Consider the following 17,400-nt stretch of genomic DNA (forward strand, 5'->3'; position numbering starts at 1 on the left):
CATCTTTATTCTTCTTTAATTCTTTCTCATTTATAACTTTCTTTCCTTCCTCCTCATCATCTTTATTCTTCTTCTGTTCTTTCTCAACTATTTTTCTTTTTATTTTTTCCCTTCCTCCTCCTCCTCCTCCTCCTCCTCCTCCTCCTCCTCCTCCACCTCAATCTCTCTTTTGTGGTCCTTTTTCCTCTTCCACTTTCTTATCTTCCATTTAATTCATCTCGGTTTCCTCCACTTTCTCTTTTTCCACTTCCTTCTTCCATTTTTAGACTCGCTTTCCTCCTCCTCCTCCTCCTCTTCCTTCTCCTCCTTTTAATTCAATCCTTTTTTCTTTTTTTTATTTATATTTTCCTCTTCGTCTTCCATTTCCTTCTTCCCCCTCCTCCTCCTCCTCCTCCTTATCCGTGTTTTGAATTTCATTTCCTTTATATATGGCCCCTCTCTCTCTCTCTCTCTCTCTCTCTCTCTCTCTCTCTCTCTCTCTCTCTCTCTCTACTACTCTTTACTGGCGACAAAATTGAGAAAAGAACAATAAAAAATCTCAAGGCTTCCAACGTGCAGAGAATATTGCTAGCCTTGCATCCTCCTCCTCTTCCTCTTCCTCTTCTTCTTCTTCCTCTTCTTGCTTTTCCTCTTTCTATTCTTCATATCGTCTCTTGTTCTTGTTTATTAATTTATGTTTTTTGTTAATTTTTTCATTTTTTCCTCCTCTTCTTCCTTTCATCTTGTTCTTGAGCTTCTTCCTCTTTTTTCTTTTCTTGTTCTTCTTCTTCTCTTCTCTCTTATTGTTCCTGTTTTTTCTTCTTTTTCTTCTTCTCGTTCTTCCTGTTCTTCATCTTTCTCGTTCTCCTTTCTACACACTCTCTTTCTCTCTTCCTATCTTTCTTTTCCCTCATTATTTATTCTCCTTAATATCTTTTTTTTCCTTTTCCTCCTTTTCATTTTTGTTTTTTTTATATTTGAAAGCTTACAAAATTTCTCGTTCATATAAATAAAAAAAAGAAAGGAAAACAAAGCTGCAACCCACACAGATGGCATTGCTTCTCTTGGGACACACACACACACACACACAAACACACACACACACACACACACACACACACACACACACACACACTTTATGGCATCAAATCAACAGTAGGATTATCTCCCCCTACAACATTCTTCACTCTCTCTCTCTCTCTCTCTCTCTCTCTCTCTCTCTCTCTCTCTCTCTCTCTCTCTCTCTCAGGCCCCTACATGATAGTATTACCTTTCAGCATGCCCAAGGGAGTGCTCTCTCTCTCTCTCTCTCTCTCTCTCTCTCTCTCTCTCTCTCTCTCTAAACCATAACAGTTTATTTACATAACGTCAAAAGGTAATGGTATAAATGGAAAGTTTGGGTGTAGTAGTAGTAGTAGTAGTAGTAGTAGCTGTAGTAGCTGTAGTAGTAGAAATAGTAGTGGTATTATTATTATTATTATTATTAGTAGTAGTAGTAGACTATCTCTTAGTACGTACATTAGTAACAGTAATAAAAAAATCTATTGATATTTGAGGCTTTTTAGAAATATATATCTTTTTTATTGTTCAACTTTGCTCTTTATTTTTTTTCCTCCTTCTCCTCTTCCTTTTCCTTCTTCGTCTACTACTACTACTACTACTACTACTACAACCACTACTACTATTACTACTACTACTACTACTACTTCTACTACTACTATTACTACCATCACCACCACCCCCACTAACACCACCACCACCACCACCACCACCTCGGCCGCCGCGTTCCTCATTTCCAATACCGGTGTCACACATTAACGTAATTGCAATGCGCGGGGAAAAAAAAAACTATAAAATAATCACCAGAAAAACTCATTGGCGAGTAAATATATGTATTAGGATATTATTCATACATAAAAAAAAAAAAAAATGGATCGCCGCCAGTGAAAGAAAAATAATTGTGGAGAAAATCTATACGTGTGTTGTAATTTATATACATACATAACTATAGGATACAAAAGAGAATCAGATATATTTATAAGTTCCCTGTATAGATCGGTTCCAATGTTAAGAGAATCGCCTTAATGATAAGCTCTCCTCCTTATAGCTCGGTTCCAATACTAAGAGAATCGCCTTAATGATAAGCTCTCCTCCTTATAGATCGGTTCCAATACTAACAGAATCGTCTACATCATAAGTTCGCTGTTTAGAAAGGTTCCAATACTAAGAAAATCGCCTATATTATAAGTTATCCAGATAGATCGGTTCCAATACTAAGAGAATCGCCCATGACGGATATATCGACAGAATGAACCTCGAGCAATAATTATAAATCTCTCTCTCTCTCAAGGGTATAAGGGAGAAGTAAGGGAGAAAAAGATAGGGAGGTAAGGAGCAGAAGGAGGAGGAAGAAGAGGAGGTGAAGAGGAGGAGGAAGGAGGAGGAGGAGGAATTGAAACATGGATGGATAAAAGCGTAGAGTTTACAGCGATATGCTCCTTCTCCTTCCCCTCCTCCTCCTCCTCCATTTTTTCCTTCTGCTCCTCCTCTTCTACCTGAGTTAGCTTTGATTTTCTTCTTTCTCTCTCCTTTCATCCTTCTCTTCTTCTTCTTCTACTTCCTCCTCCTCTTCTTCCTCCTCCTCCTCCTCTTCCTTCTCTTGCACTTTTCTATCAGCACGCTTTGTTTCCTCCTCTCATTACATTCCTCTCTCTCTCTCTCTCTCTCTCTCTCTCTCTCTCTCTCTCTCTCTCTCTCTCTCTCTCTTCTTACTCATCTTCCCCTCTTCCTCATCTTCCTCCTCTTGTTCTTCTTCCTTTTTATCTTACTTTTCTCCTTCCTTTCCGCTTCCCTTCTCTTCTCCTTTGTCATCTTATTCTGCGTCCACTCCAGTTCTCTTCTTCTTTCTCTTCTCCTCTCTTCTTCCTCCTCTTTTCTCCTTCTCTTCCCCCTCCCCTCTCATTCCTTTTTGCAAGCTCCCAGATTGCTTGCTTTTACTCTCTCTCTCTCTCTCTCTCTCTCTCTCTCTCTCTCTCTCTCTCTCTCTCTCTCTCTCATCGAACGAGTAATTTTCATCCTTGCTTTAAACTTTTTTCCTTCATTATTTTCTTCCTTTTCTTCCTCTTCCTCTTCCTCATCTTCTTACCACTTCCTCCTTACTCCTTCACTTGCCCCGCTAAATTATCCTCCTCCTCCTCCTCCTCCTCTCACCTGCTCCGCCGTCCGCATCACCCTCAGCAGGTTCTGTCCCGCCAGCTTCTTCAGGTCCTCTTCCGTCCACTCGGGGTCCGCTAGCAACTCGGCGAACAGCTGCGGATAGCCTGACACGTCCTCCAGCCGCTCCGGTAACCTGGGGGAGACAAGGAGTGTTGGGAGTGTTTGTGGAGAGTGATGGAGTGAGGAGGAGTGATGGGGGAGGCGGAGAAAGAGGAGTGCATATGAATGGTAGGAGTTGAGCGTTAGTGAGAGAGTAGAAGATAAAGTATGACTGGATAGAAATGGGAGAAAGAGGAGTAATGGAGAATGCTGGAGAATGGGTGTTAATTAAGAAAAGGAATACAAATGAACGGAAGAGAAAGAGAGGAGAGGAGAGAAGAGGAGAGAGAGGGAGGAATATGAGAAAAACAGGAAGAGAAAAAGAGAAGGAGGAGTACGAGAATAACGGAAGAAAGGAAATAAGAGAGACTGGGTAGTGTTAGAAGAGGTACAGGATTATGGGGAAGGTGTGTAAAGGAAAGGTGTGTAAGTTAACCCCAGGGAAAGAAATATAGGGAGAATTATGAGTATGTGAGGGAGAGTGTAAGGGAAAGGAGTGTAAGTTAACCCCAGGGAAAGAAATATAGGGAGAATTATGAGTATGTGAGGGAGAGTGTAAGGGAAAGGAGTGTAAGTTAACCCCAGGGAAAGGGATATAGGGAGAATTATGAGTATGTGAAGGAGAGTGTAAGGGAAAGGAGTGTAAGTTAACCCCAGGGAAAGGGATATACGGAGAATTATGAGTATGTGAGGGAGTGTAAGGGAAAGGAGTGTAAGTTAACCCCAGGGAAAGGGATATACGGAGAATTATGAGTATGTGAGGGAGTGTAAGGGAAAGGAGTGTAAGTTAACCCCAGGGAAAGAAATATAGGGAGAATTATGAGTATGTGAGGCGGAGTGTAAGGGAAAGGAGTGTAAGTTAACCCCAGGGAAAGGGATATAGGGCGAATTTTGAGTATGTGAGGCGGAGTGTAAGGGAAAGGAGTGTAAGTTAACCCCAGGGAAAGAAATATAGGGAGAATTATGAGTATTTGAGGGAGATTAGGAAGAAAAATAAAAAGGCTTCGGTAGTGAGATGTGCAAGAGAAAGACGAGGAAAGAAAACGAGTAAAAATGAGCCATATAGAACAAAAGAGAAATGAAGAAGAATCGAAGAAAGGAAGAGATGAAGAAAGAGAGGAAGGAATGATAATAAACCATTTAGAAAGAGACGAGAAGAAGAAACGAAGATAGAAAGAAGTAGAAAGATAAGGAGGAAAGGAAGGAAGGAATGGGGAGGGAGGAAGGGAGGGAAGAAGGGAAGGGAGGAAGGGAGGGAAAGAAGAGCAAGAGACGAAGAAGGCGAGAAGGGAAGAAAGTAAGAAAGGAAGGAACGAAGAAACGAAGATAGGAAGAGATGACGAAAGAGAGGAAGGAAAGAAGGAATGGGGAGGGAGGAAGGGAGGGAGGGAGGGAGGGAAAGAAGAGCAAGAGACGAAGAAGGCGAGAAAGGAAGAAACGAAGAAACGAAGATATGACGAAAGAGAGGAAGGAAAGAAGGAATGGGGAGGGAGGAAGGAAGGGAAGAAGGGAAGGGAGGGAGGGAGGGAAAGAAGAACAAGAGACGAAGAAAGCAAGAAAGGAAGGAAGGAAGGAACAGGGAGGGAGGGAGGGAAAGGGAGGGGTAAGAGGAATATAGAATAGGCATTTACGAAAGTTATTGGAAGGCGTGGGAAGGAAAGGTAGTTTATGGGAAGGGAATTAAGTTGTACAGGTTACACTGGAGGGAGGGAGGGAAGGAGGGAAGGGAGAAAATGATGTGGAGGAAAGAGAAGGGGAGAAAAAATGTAAAGGAAGGGAGTTAGCGAATGTGGGAGGGAGAATAGGAGGGAAGAATAATAGGGAAGGGAGGGAAGGGAGAGAAAGGGAAGGAAAGGGATGGAGGAAAAAAGATGAAGGAAGGCGGTTAAGGAATGTTGGAGGGAGAATAGGAGGGAAGAATAGAAGGGAAGGAAAGGAAAGGAGAGGAAAGGGAGAGAAAGGGAAGGGAAGGGAAAGGAAGGGAAAGGGGAAAAAGATAAAGGAAGGCGGTTGGGGAATGTTGGAGGGAGAATAGGAGGGAAGAATAGAAGGGAAGGAATGGAAAGGAGAGGAAAGGGAGAGAAAGGGAAGGGAAGGGAAGGGAAGGAGAAAAAGATGAAGGTAGGCAATTAGGAAAGGATGTAGAGGTGAGAGACAGAGGGAGGAAAGGAAAGGGAAAAGGGGAAAGAAAGGGAAGGAGGAAAAATAAAAAAAGTAGACAGTTGAGGAAATAGGAAGGGAGGGAAGGAAGGAGGGAGGAAAAAGAGGAGGAAAAACAAAGGGAGGTAGTTAGGAGAGGGAAAATACCGAAGCGGAGGGAAAAATGGTAATAAAGTCAATGGGAGGGAGGGAGGGAGGGAGGGAGGGAGGGATAGCGAGGAAGAAAATTAAGTAATCCCTCAGCCTCTCTCCATACCAGCGAGAGAGAGAGAGAGAGAGAGAGAGAGAGAGAGAGAGAGAGAGAGAGAGAGAGAGAGAGAGAGAGAGAGAGAGAGAGAGAGAGAGATATAATAAAAAACGAAGGAAAATTAAGTTATATAATGAAAAACTGCACGCACACACACACACACACACACACACACACACACACACACACACACACACACACACACTATTATTAACCCCTCCCCCCTTTCTCTCTCTCTCTCTCTCTCTCTCTCTCTCTCTCTCTCTCTCACATGTTGATGCCGTCGAAGTCCGCGCCGATGCCCACGTAGTCGACGCCCGCCACCTTCCGTACGTGGTTGATGTGTTCTGGAGGAGGAGGAGGAGGAGGAGGAGGAGGAGGAGGAGGAGGAGGAGGAGGAGGAGGAGAGGAAGATTATCGTTAGTGGTGTTGTTCTGTTTCGTTGTTTTTATTTATCATTATTCTTATCTGTCTTTTGCATAATCATTACTACTACTACTACTACTACTACTACTACTACTACTACTACTACCCCTTACCTATAACGTCGCTGATCGTGGCTTTTTTGCTGCACGTCAGGAAGTAGTTGTAAAAGCTGACCATCACCACGCCGCCGTTGCTCGCCTGGACAATGGGAGGAAAGGAAACGTTACTAGACAATGGAAGGAAAGGAAACGTTACTAGACAATGGGAGGAAAGGAAACGTTACTAGACAATGGGAAGAAAAGAAACGTTACTAGACAATGGGAGGAAAGGAAACGTTACTAGACAATGGGGAGAAAAGAAAACGTTACTAGACAATGGGAAGAAAGGAAACGTTACTAGACAATGGGAGGAAAGGAAACGTTACTAGACAATGGGGAGAAAAGAAAACGTTACTAGACAACGGGAAGAAAGGAAACGTTACTAGACAATGGGAGGAAAGGAAACGTTACTAGACAATGGGAGGAAAGGAAACGTTACTAGACAATGGGAAGAAAGGAAACGTTACTAGACAATGGGAAGAAAGGAAACGTTACTAGACAATGGGAAGAAAAGAAACGTTACTAGACAATGGGAGGAAAGGAAACGTTACTAGACAATGGGAGGAAAGGAAACGTTACTAGACAATGGGAGGAAAGAAAACGTTACTAGACAATGGGAAGAAAGGAAACGTTACTAGACAATGGGAGGAAAGGAAACGTTACTAGACAATGGGAGGAAAGGAAACGTTACTAGACAATGGGAGGAAAGGAAACGTTACTAGACAATGGGAAGAAAGGAAACGTTACTAGACAATGGGAGGAAAGGAAACGTTACTAGACAATGGGAAGAAAGGAAACGTTACTAGACAATGGGAAGAAAAGACAATGGGAAGAAAGGAAACGTTACTAGACAATGGGAAGAAAAGAAACGTTACTAGACAATGGGAGGAAAGGAAACGTTACTAGACAATGAGAGGAAAGGAAACGTTACTAGACAATGGGAGGAAAAGAAACGTTACTAGACAATGGGAGGAAAAGAAACGTTACTAGACAATGAGAGAAGAGAGGAAGACAAGGGAACCAAACAGAGAAGAGAGAGAGAGTTACTAGACAGCCAATAAGACAAGAGAGGAAAACACGTGGAGCCAAATAGAGAAGAGAGAAAGAAAGAGTTTTTTGAGACACTTAGAAGACGGGAAACGTTTCTAATCAGCCAATCAAAGAGGAGGAAAACATACAGACCCAAAAAGACAGAAAACGAGGAAGAAAAACGTTTTTTGAGATACCTCGAAGACAGGAAACGTTACTAACAACCCAATCAGAGAGGAGGAGAACATGAAGACCCAAAAAGAGGAGAGAAAAATTGAAAGAAAGACGTTTTTGAGACACAGAAGACCGGAAACGTTGCTAACCGGCCAGTAAGAGAAGAGGAAAGGTTACTTGCTTGTCCAATAGGAAGAGAGAAAACGTTACTGACCGGCCAATGAGAAGAGAGGAAAGGTTACTTGCTTGTCCAATAGGAAGAGAGGAAACGTTACTAACCGGCCAGTAAGAGAAGAGGAAAGGTTACTTGCTTGTCCAATAGGAAGAGAAAAAACGTTAGTCACTTGGCCAATGAGAAGAGAGGAAACGTTTCTCGAATAGCCAATCAGAGAGGAGGAAACGTTACCCGCTTGGCCAATAGGAAGAAAGGAAACTACTAACCAGCCAATCAGAGAAGGAAGGAGTTTGTCTGTAGAATTGTTTACCCTCTCTCTCTCTCTCTCTCTCTCTCTCTCGCTCAGTTATTCATCAAATGGTAGCTTTTCTCAGTACCTTTGAATACTTTTGCCTCTTTTATCTCCTCCTCCTCCTCCTCCTCCTCTTCCTCCTCCTCCTTCTTCTCTTCCTCCTCTTTCTATTACCCTTCTTCCTCCTCCTCCTCTTTTTCGTCTTTCTCTGTTGCCGTCGAGTTCCATGAATATATAAGAAAATTGTATCTCTTGCCGCCTCCTTCTCCTCCTCCTCCTCCTCCTCCTCCTCCTCCTCCTCCTCCTCCTCCTCCTCCTTAACTCCACTCCACCTTTCCCTCTAATCTTATTCCTCCTCCTCCTCCTCCTCTTCCTGCTACCCTTTCTCACTCTTTCATACCACCACTCCTCTTCCTCCCTTCCTTCCCTCTCTTCTTTCAAGTGATCCCCTACTCCTCCTCCTCTTCCTCCTCCTTCTCCTTCCTCCTTTGCTCTCCTTTTCCTCACCATTCACTACCCAAATTCAACTTCTTACTCTCTCTCTCACTCACTCCCTTTCTTTCATTCCCTCCGTCCCACCCTCCCTCCCTTTCTGTCCCCCTCTCTCTCTGCTTCTTACTCAACTCACAACAACACGCAGCCTCTATTATATTATCTGTAGCCTTCTCTTCCACGCCTCCACGCTTCCCTACTCACCCACGACCCATGGAAATGCTTACAACTCCTACGAAGCCCTTATCAACTGTGTCCATGTTATCTGTAGCCTGCTCTTCCGCGCCTCCCTGCTTCCCGTACTCACCACCCGCTTGAGGATGTCGTCGGGCACGTTCCTCGGGTTCTTGCAGATGGCGTAGACGGAGGAGTGACTGAAGATGACGGGCGCGCGCGACACCTGCAGCGCCTCCCTCATGGTGGCCTGCGACACGTGCGACAGGTCCACCAGCAGACCCAGGCGGTTCATCTCCCGCACCACCGTCTGCAGGAGAAGGAGATGAGTGGAGGTGAGATGGAGGAGGAATAGCGGGGAGGAATGAAGGCAGAGAAAGAAGCAGGAAGGAAGGAAGGAAGAAGGAAGGAAGGAAGGAAGGAAGGAAGGATGGAATGAAGAGAGGAATAAACAAGGACATTAGAAAGAGGAGGAGATGAGTGGAGTTGAGTGGAGGTGAGATGGAGGAGGAATAGCGGGAAGGCATGAATGCAGAGAAAGAAGCAGGAAGGAAGGAAGGAAGGAAGGAAGGATGGAATGAAGGAAGAGTAATCAAGGACATTAGAAAGAGAAGAAGGAGATGAGTGGAGGTGAGTGGATTGAAATGGAGGAGGATTAGCGGGAAGGAAGGAAGGCAGAGAAAGAAGCAGGAAGGAAGGAAGGAAGGAAGGAAGAAGGAAGGAAAAATAAACAAGGACATTAGAAAGAGAAGAAGCAGACGGAGATGAGTGGAGATGAATGGAGATGAGGAGGATGATTAATAGGATACACACGTAAGGTTATACAACGAAAATAAAGGAGAATAGGGAATAGGAGTTTACAGGAGGAGGAGGAGAAGGAAGAGGAGGAAGAAGACAGAGGAAGATAAGAACATTAGTAAGCTGAGAAGTACATTAGAACATAAGATAAAAGGAACCTAAGAACACAAGGTAGGAACAAAAGAACATAAGAGGCACAAAAATAATAAAACAAAATAAGAGGAGCAAGATAAAATGAACAAGAGAAATATAAGAACATAAGAGGAGAAGGAGGAGGAGGAAAGAGAGAGAGTGAGAGAGTGAGTGAGGAGGCTTTGTGCGTTAGTAAGTGGAGAAAATGAAATATTAAGAGGAAGAGGAAGAGGAAGAAGAGGAGAAGGAGGTTGCGAGGGACAGAAAGATGATGGTAATGTAAAGAAAGAGGAAGAGGAAGAGGAAATAACAGCGAATGAAGAAGATTATGAAGGAAAGAGAGAGAGAGGAGGAGAGAAAAAGAAGAAGAGAAAGAGGAAGAGGAAATAACTATGAGGGGAGGAGATTATGAGTGAGTGAGTAAGTGAGTGAGAGAGTGAGTGAGTGAGTAAGTGAGTGAGTGAGTGCTTGAGTGAGCGAGTGAAAGAGCGAGTAAGTAAGTGAGTGAGTGAGAGAGTGAGTGAGTGAGAGTGTGAGTGAGTGAGTGAGTGAGCGAGTGAAAGAGCGAGTAAGTAAGTGAGTGAGTGAGTGAGTGAGTGAGTGTGAGTGAGTGAGTGAGTAAGACAGGTAATAATGGGTAAGGATGAGAGACAGCGATGAGGTGGGGAAGGGACAAGGTGTGGCTGGCCGTTGATTGGTAGGCAGGTAAGCACAGGGATGAAGGGCAGGTGTGCAGGTTCCCACGCTAGGCCTATACAGAAGGAGGAGGAGGAGGAGGAGGAGGAGGAGATGTTGTAAGATGAGAATAAGAATGAAAATAATAATGACAAAGAAGAAGAACAAGAACAGAAGGAGAATGAGGAGGAGGAGGGAGAAGAGGAGAAGGAGGAGGAGAAAGAGGAAGAGAAGGAAGGAGATGGGAAGAAGAAGAAGAATAGGAATGAAAATAACAATAATAATTAGAAGAAAAGAACGAGAACATGAATAACAATTACTAACACAAGCTCAAGAAGAAGGAAGAAAAGAAGAAGAAGAAGAGGAAGAAGGAAGAAGGAAGGAAAGAAGAGAGATTAAGAGGAAGGAGACGTTTGAAGGACAGGCAGTCACATAGAAAGAAGATGGATGGATTTAGAGGCAGACTCAGGGATTTAAAAACTGACACCCATCACACCCACCCACCCACCCACCCACCTACTACCTAGACAACCTTAAGACCCATTTATCACCCACGTAAATAAGAGAACCCAGCTTGTGATACACTCAGGAAAGACCCCGACCAGACCTAACCAGAAGAACAGTCCAAAACCCAACCAGGAAGAACCTAACTGAAGACCTAACCAAAAAGATCAGTTCGAACCTAACCAGCGAGGACCCAACCAGACCTAACCATTAAATCAGCCCAGAACCCAACGAGGAAAGACCTATCTGAAGACCTCACCAAAATTTAAGTTCAAGACCCAACCAGTGACCTTAACAAGAGACCTAACCAAAAAAGATCAGTCCAAACTTAACCAGAAAAGAGAAAGAAAGAGACAGAGGAGGAAGAAGAGGAAGAGGAAATAACCATGAGTGAAGGAGGTTATGAGTACGAATGAGTGGATATATTAAGCTACTGTGAGACTATTTTCCTCACCCACGAATGAGAAGGCAGTGAGTGAGTGAGTGAGTGAGTGACCCAGACACTATACCTAACCAAAACTATATGTCCATGATCTTACTCAATTTCTAACCAAAGGACCAAACTTAACCTTACCAGCAAGGACTTAATCTGAGCGCTAATCCTAAAGACCAGCCCAAACTCCACTCAGAAAGGATTTAACCAGAGACCTAACCAAAAGATAAGACCATGACCTAACTCAACCTCTACCCAAAAGACCAAACCTAACCTAACCAGCAGGGACTTAATCTCAGACCTAACCCTAAAGAACAGTCCGAACTCCACCCAGAAAGAGACCGAACCAGAAACCCAACAAAACCTTACTCAACCCCTACCCAAAACACCAAACTCGACCTAACCAGCAAGGACTTAATCTCAGACCTTCCCCCAAAGACTAACGCCAACTCCACCCGGCTCTGCATACATCAAAGGGCAGCGGCGGCCGGATAAATGCGTGTCGGGGCAAACGTGCAATGGAAACCCGCAGAAATCTAACACATTGGCTGAGCGGAAACCATATTTGATGCCGTGTTCGGGGCGGAATGACTGACTGAGGGGGGGAGGGAGGTAGGGAGGGAGAGAGGGAGGGAAACAGGGAGGGAGGGAGGGAGAGTTGGTATGAGCTGGGTCTGAACGTGAAGGCCGAGGAAATAGATGTAGAAGCTAGTGAGTGATTGCGAGTTATTTTTTACTTTAATGTTACTATTCATTAAGGGGAAAGATATACAGAAATTGAAATGTAGAAACTGGTGAGTAAATGTTTGCATGTTTTGAGTATTACTACTTTTATGATATTCTATTAAGGAGAAGTAGAGAAGGACAGGTAAAGGATGAAGAAATATATAGTAAATGCTTGCGTGTTGATCTTTATTTTTGTATTAAAGAAAGAAGATATATACAAAGAGATACAGAAACAAGATATATACAAAGAGATACAGAAACAAGATATATACAAAGAGATACAGAAACAAGATATATACAAAGAGATACAGAAACAAGATATATACAAAGGGAAACAGAAATATGTAGAAATTGGTGAATCGTGTTGATCTTTAATATTCTTTTAAGTATTAGGAAGAAAAGACTGAGAAACGCTGAAGCAATATATTATGTAGAAACTTGTGAATGTTTTCTCTGATGATTTTGACGGTTCGCTTTTTCCATTAAGGAGAAAGATGAAGAGACAGAGAGAGAGAGAAACAGACGCTGAGGCAATACATGTTGAAATAGGTGAACGCTTCCGTGCTGATCTTTAACTATAACTATTTTTCATTAGGTGATAGACAGATAGAAAGACAGATTGAAAGATAGAGAGATAGATAGATAGACACGAGGCAGCATAGAAGCAGACAAACAAACAGACAGGGAGACAAGTAGACAGAATAGCAGAAAGGGACCAGATTAGCGAGGCAGAGAAAGAGAGACAGAGGAAAAACGAACAAAGAAATTAGACAGACAAGGAAAACAACAATAGACAGACACGAGGCCAATAAAACAGAGACAGACAGACAGACAGATAGATAGACAAACAGGGAGTGACCAGAAAAGACATATAGATAAGAGAAGAGAAAAAACAACAAGAACAAGAATAACATCAACAACAACACCCAGCAGCCCGTCAGTCAACAAACGAAAAAAGAGAAAGAAAAAAAAGAAGGAGAAAAACAAAACAAAGCGAGAACAAGACAGACGGACAAGACAAAGAGTTTACACGAACACACACACACACACACACACACACACACACACACACACACACAAAGCCAGGTGGACAGATAGACTAAAGGTGACACCTGAGAGAGAGAGAGAGAGAGAGAGAGAGAGAGAGAGAGAGAGAGAGAGAGAGAGAGAGAGAGAGAGAGAGAGAGAGAGAGAGAGAGAGAGAGAGAGAGAGAGAGAGAGAGAGAGAGAGAGAGAGAGAGAGAGAGAGAGAGAGAGAGAGAGAGAGACAGCAGAGAGAGAGAGAGAGAGAGAGAGAGAGAGAGAGAGAGAGAGAGAGAGAGAGAGAGAGAGAGAGAGAGAGAGAGAGAGAGAGAGAGAGAGAGAGAGAGAGAGAGAGAGAGAGAGAGAGAGAGAGAGAGAGAGAGAGAGATTCTTCTTACCCGCCAATACAGGTATATTAAACTTATATATGTTAGGCTTCCCATTATCCTCCTCCTCCTCCTCCTCCTCCTCCTCTTCCTCCTCGTCTGGGTATTCGGTCTCGTTCTCCTTTTCCTTTTCCTCTTCCTCTTTCTTCTTCTTCTTATTCATCTCTTCCTCCTCCTCCTCCTCCTCCTTCTCTTTCATCCACGTCCTTCTTGCTATCTCAATCTCATAAATTTTCATCCTTGAATGCTTCTCTCTCTCTCTCTCTCTCTCTTGCATTGTCGTCATCATCTTGTGTGTGTGTATGTGTGTGTGTGTGTGTGTGTGTGTGTGAAGAAAGAAATAATGAGACTTGAGAGAGGTTGACACACACACACACACACACACAAACACACAAACACACACACACCAAAAGACTATATATATATATAATTTCGTTTTCTTTCATTCCTGGACAGACTTAAAAATTTACATCCTGCTTTGCGACAATAATTTACAGGGGCTGACGACGCTATTATCATTATTATTATTATTATTATTATTATTATTATTACGGGTATGACATTAATGGCTTTGTATAATTCACTGAAAAAGGAAAACGGGAAGGAATATTAAAAGAAAAAAGGAAATAATAGGAAAATAGAAAAGAAAGGAATAAAGGAGACAAGAAAATAAAGAAAGGAGTAAAGGAAAGGAAAAGAAAGGAAGAGAAGGAGAAAATAGGACAGGGAAAAAAGAACAGAGTAGAAATGGAGGAAGGAGAAAAGAGAAAAGGAGGAAAGGAAAAGAAAGGAAGAGAAGGAGAAAAATAGGACAGGAAAAAAAAAGAGAGACGAAATGGAGGAAAGAGGAGAGAGAAAAGGAGGAAAGGAAATAATGATGGCGGGGACTGAAGGAGGGAGGGAAAGAGGGAGAGGAGATAAGTCAATAAAAGGAAGGAAAAGAAAGAAGAGAAGAAGAAGAGGAGAAAACAACAAGCGAAAGGGAGGAAAGAGATAAGAGAAAATGGAAGAGGGGGAGGAAAAGGGGAGGAAGGAAAGGTAGGAGGGGGAGGGAAGGGGGAGGGAAGGGGGGACTGTAAGAGAATGATAAGGTCTTAGGCTGCAATGGTTCTCCTCTGTCTCTGTTATCTGGGGTCTCTCTCTCTCTCTCTCTCTCTCTCTCTCTCTCAGGGCGACAGGCAGGTATCCCTTTCTGGTAAGACGGAGACTTTATGGATCTCTCTCTCTCTCTCTCTCTCTCTCTCTCTCTCTCGTGGTAAGAAGAACAAGAGGAATAAGAAAAGAAAGAGGAGGAGGAGGAGGAACGGTTTCTCTCTTTCTCTCTTGTGGTGGGAGGAAGAGGAGGAAAAAAAAGAGAAAAAAAAGAGGAGGAAGAAAAGGAGGAGGAGGAGGAGGAATAGAAAGACAATGGTTTCTATCTATCTATCTATTTCTCGTGGTATAAAAAAGAAGAAAGAAAACAAGAGAAAGGGCAAGAGGAAGAGTACGAGGAAAAGGAGGAAGAGGAGAGGGAGGAATAAGAAGAGGAAGAGGAGGAGGAGGAGGAGAAGGACAAACGGTTTTCATTAAATTCCAGGACGCAGCAAATGGGAGTCAATAGAAAACGAAAGGAGGGTCGCGGTGGGCAAAGAATAGCGGGCCTGACCACCTCCTTAACATGCCTTAGTCCCCCATTAAAAGGTCCGCCCGGGGAAAGAGAAAACCGCGGACTCTTTCTCTCTCTGTCTATCTATCTTTCTATGTATCTATCAATCTGTCTGTCTATCTATCTATGTATCTATCAATCTATCTATCTATCTATCAATCTGTGTATCTATCTATCTATCTCTGGAAACTGTACCGCATCTAAATTCAGGAGGAGGAAGAAACGAAGGATATTTGTAAGAACAGAGATGGAAATGGAAAAGAAAGAGGGAGAGAACGAAGGAAAGGGAAGGGGAAGGAGTAGAGATAAAAGAGAGAGAAGGAGAAGAGGGGAAGGAAAAGAGGGAGGAAAAGGAGAGAGGGAGAGATGAGAGGAAGGGGAAAGAGAGGGGAAGAATGGGAGAATGAGAGAGAGAGAGAGAGAGAGAGAGAGAGAGAGAGAGAGAGAGAGAGAGAGAGAGAGAGAGAGAGAGAGAGGAAAGAGTGACATGAGAGAGAGGGAGAGATGGGAAGAGAACGGAGGAAGGGGATGAGAAGGAAAAAGAAATAGGAGACGATAGAGAAAGGGAACAGGAATAGGAGAGAGAGAGAACAGGAACAATAGGAGAGAGAGAGAGGAGAGAGGGAGATGGAGGGGGAGGGACAAACGCTATTAGGCCACTGAATAGACCGTCACCTGGGCGCCCCGCTTCGTTCAGCCTCGTCCGGTTATCACAAGAACACGCGAACGGGAGGGGGAAAAGAACGAAGGGCTTTGGACGCTGAAGAATGGGAAGTTGTGATTAGTTTTGCTTTTGTTTATGCCGCTGGTAGTTATTATTTTGGTTATTATTATCGTTATCGTTGTTGTTGTTGTTGCTGTTGTTTTTGTTATCATTATTATTATTATTTTTACTACTACTACTACTACTACTACTACTACTACTACTACTACTACTACTACTACTACTACTACTACTACTACTACCACCATCACCACCACCACTACCACTACCACTACCTCTACTACTACCACTACTAATAATAATCCTAACGGGGCTGCAAGGCTTAATTAGATGTCATAACCTTTGGGAAAATTGAACAACAGTAATAATAATAATAATAATAATAATAATAATAATAATAATAATAATAATAATAATAATAATCCTGCCGCGACCACTAATACCTGAGGACAAAAAGATGCTATCCCACAGAGGGCAGGAAGCGAAATACACGATTAGTACGCGATCAATACACGAAGCAGACGAGTTAATTAATGGCGGGGAATTACCTTCGTTTAGCTCTGCGGACAGGGAAGAGGAGGAGGAGGATGAATAGGAGTACTGAGAAGAGGAGGAAAAATAAGAGGAGATGTAGGAAGTAATGAAGATAATGAGGAGGAGGAGGAGGAAGAGGAGGAGGAGGAAGAATAGGAGTACTAAGAAGAGGAGGAAGTAGGAAGTAATGAAGATAATGAGAAGGAGGAGGAGGAGGAGGGGGAAGAGGAGGCGGAGGAAGAAGAATCCATATGTATAAAAATTAATCGTCTCGTAACCTTCGCCTTCCCTGAGAATGCAGACCAAAATACTTAAGTCTGTCCTCACACGGCAAGTTTCTCAGCCCTTGAATCACTTTGTCATCCTGCTCTGTACAGATTCTAACACCTTGACAGCCATTCCAGAGCAGAGTGCGTAAGTCTGCCCAGCCCTTGAATCACTATGTCATCCTCCTCTGTATAGTTTCTAGCACCAGGGAGACCAACACTGGACCATATAATCGAGATAAGGTCTGACTAGTGCTGAGTTCTTCAACGCTCCTATAGCTTCGCTCCTTGAAATCGTCCATAAGAGGAAGAGGAGGAAGAATAATCAGTGACTTTTTGGAGCCAGTTTCGCTTTGGGTTGTCTGAAGGGGCTCTGACGGGCGTGTATGATGGCCCTGGGATGCGGGTGCTCGTACAGGACACAGCTGCCTTTAATGCCACAGATGATGCGTTGCAGGGCATTAAAGTTTGACGGCCGTTCATGCAGGGGCGTTCATAGGCTATTTTGGGCGAGAAAGGCCGCGGGTAACTACGACACTGCCTTGGCGAGGGAGAGGGACTGCGTTAGTGTGTGTGTGCGTGCGTGTGTGTGTGTGTGTGTGTGTGTTTGCTAATAGACACTTAAGGAAGATTTATAAGGTATGAGGAAGATTGGACGATATTTTGTGGTTATGTAGATCCTCTCTCTCTCTCTCTCTCTCTCTCTCTCTCTCTCTCTCTCTCGCTCAGGGCTAAAAGTCGTAACGCTTCCATTATAACTCTTGAAAAAAAGGTAAGCGATGAAAAAAATCTTGAGAGGAAGTCATAAGGAAGAGGAAAAAAGGCAGAAAAAAAGAAAGGAAAAAAATGATTACAGAAAGACTTGACACGAGAGAAATTCTGGACTTCTTGGAAATGTAAGAGGAAAATAAAAGGGAAAGGAAATTAAGAGGATGAAAATTAAAGAAACATAAGAGAGATACGAGAGAGAAATACATATAAAAAGGAAAATAG

General features: G+C 43.2%; 1 protein-coding gene across 2 annotated transcripts in view; it reads right to left on the reverse strand.

Annotated features, from left to right (window-relative positions):
* The window catches only part of LOC127007942 (dipeptidase 1-like), a 103,951-nt gene that overhangs the window by 2,480 nt on the left and 84,071 nt on the right, over positions 1-17,400 (reverse strand). For both annotated transcript variants that reach the window (XM_050879469.1, XM_050879470.1), the window contains exons 9-12: positions 8,695-8,871; positions 6,241-6,325; positions 5,973-6,048; positions 3,190-3,328 (exon numbers count right to left, since the gene is read on the reverse strand). In XM_050879469.1, the coding sequence (XP_050735426.1) occupies positions 3,190-3,328; positions 5,973-6,048; positions 6,241-6,325; positions 8,695-8,871 (477 nt within the window). The remainder of the gene's footprint in view (positions 1-3,189; positions 3,329-5,972; positions 6,049-6,240; positions 6,326-8,694; positions 8,872-17,400) is intronic.

The sequence above is a fragment of the Eriocheir sinensis genome, chromosome 36, assembly GCF_024679095.1.
Source record: "Eriocheir sinensis breed Jianghai 21 chromosome 36, ASM2467909v1, whole genome shotgun sequence".
Classification (NCBI taxonomy): domain Eukaryota; kingdom Metazoa; phylum Arthropoda; class Malacostraca; order Decapoda; family Varunidae; genus Eriocheir; species Eriocheir sinensis.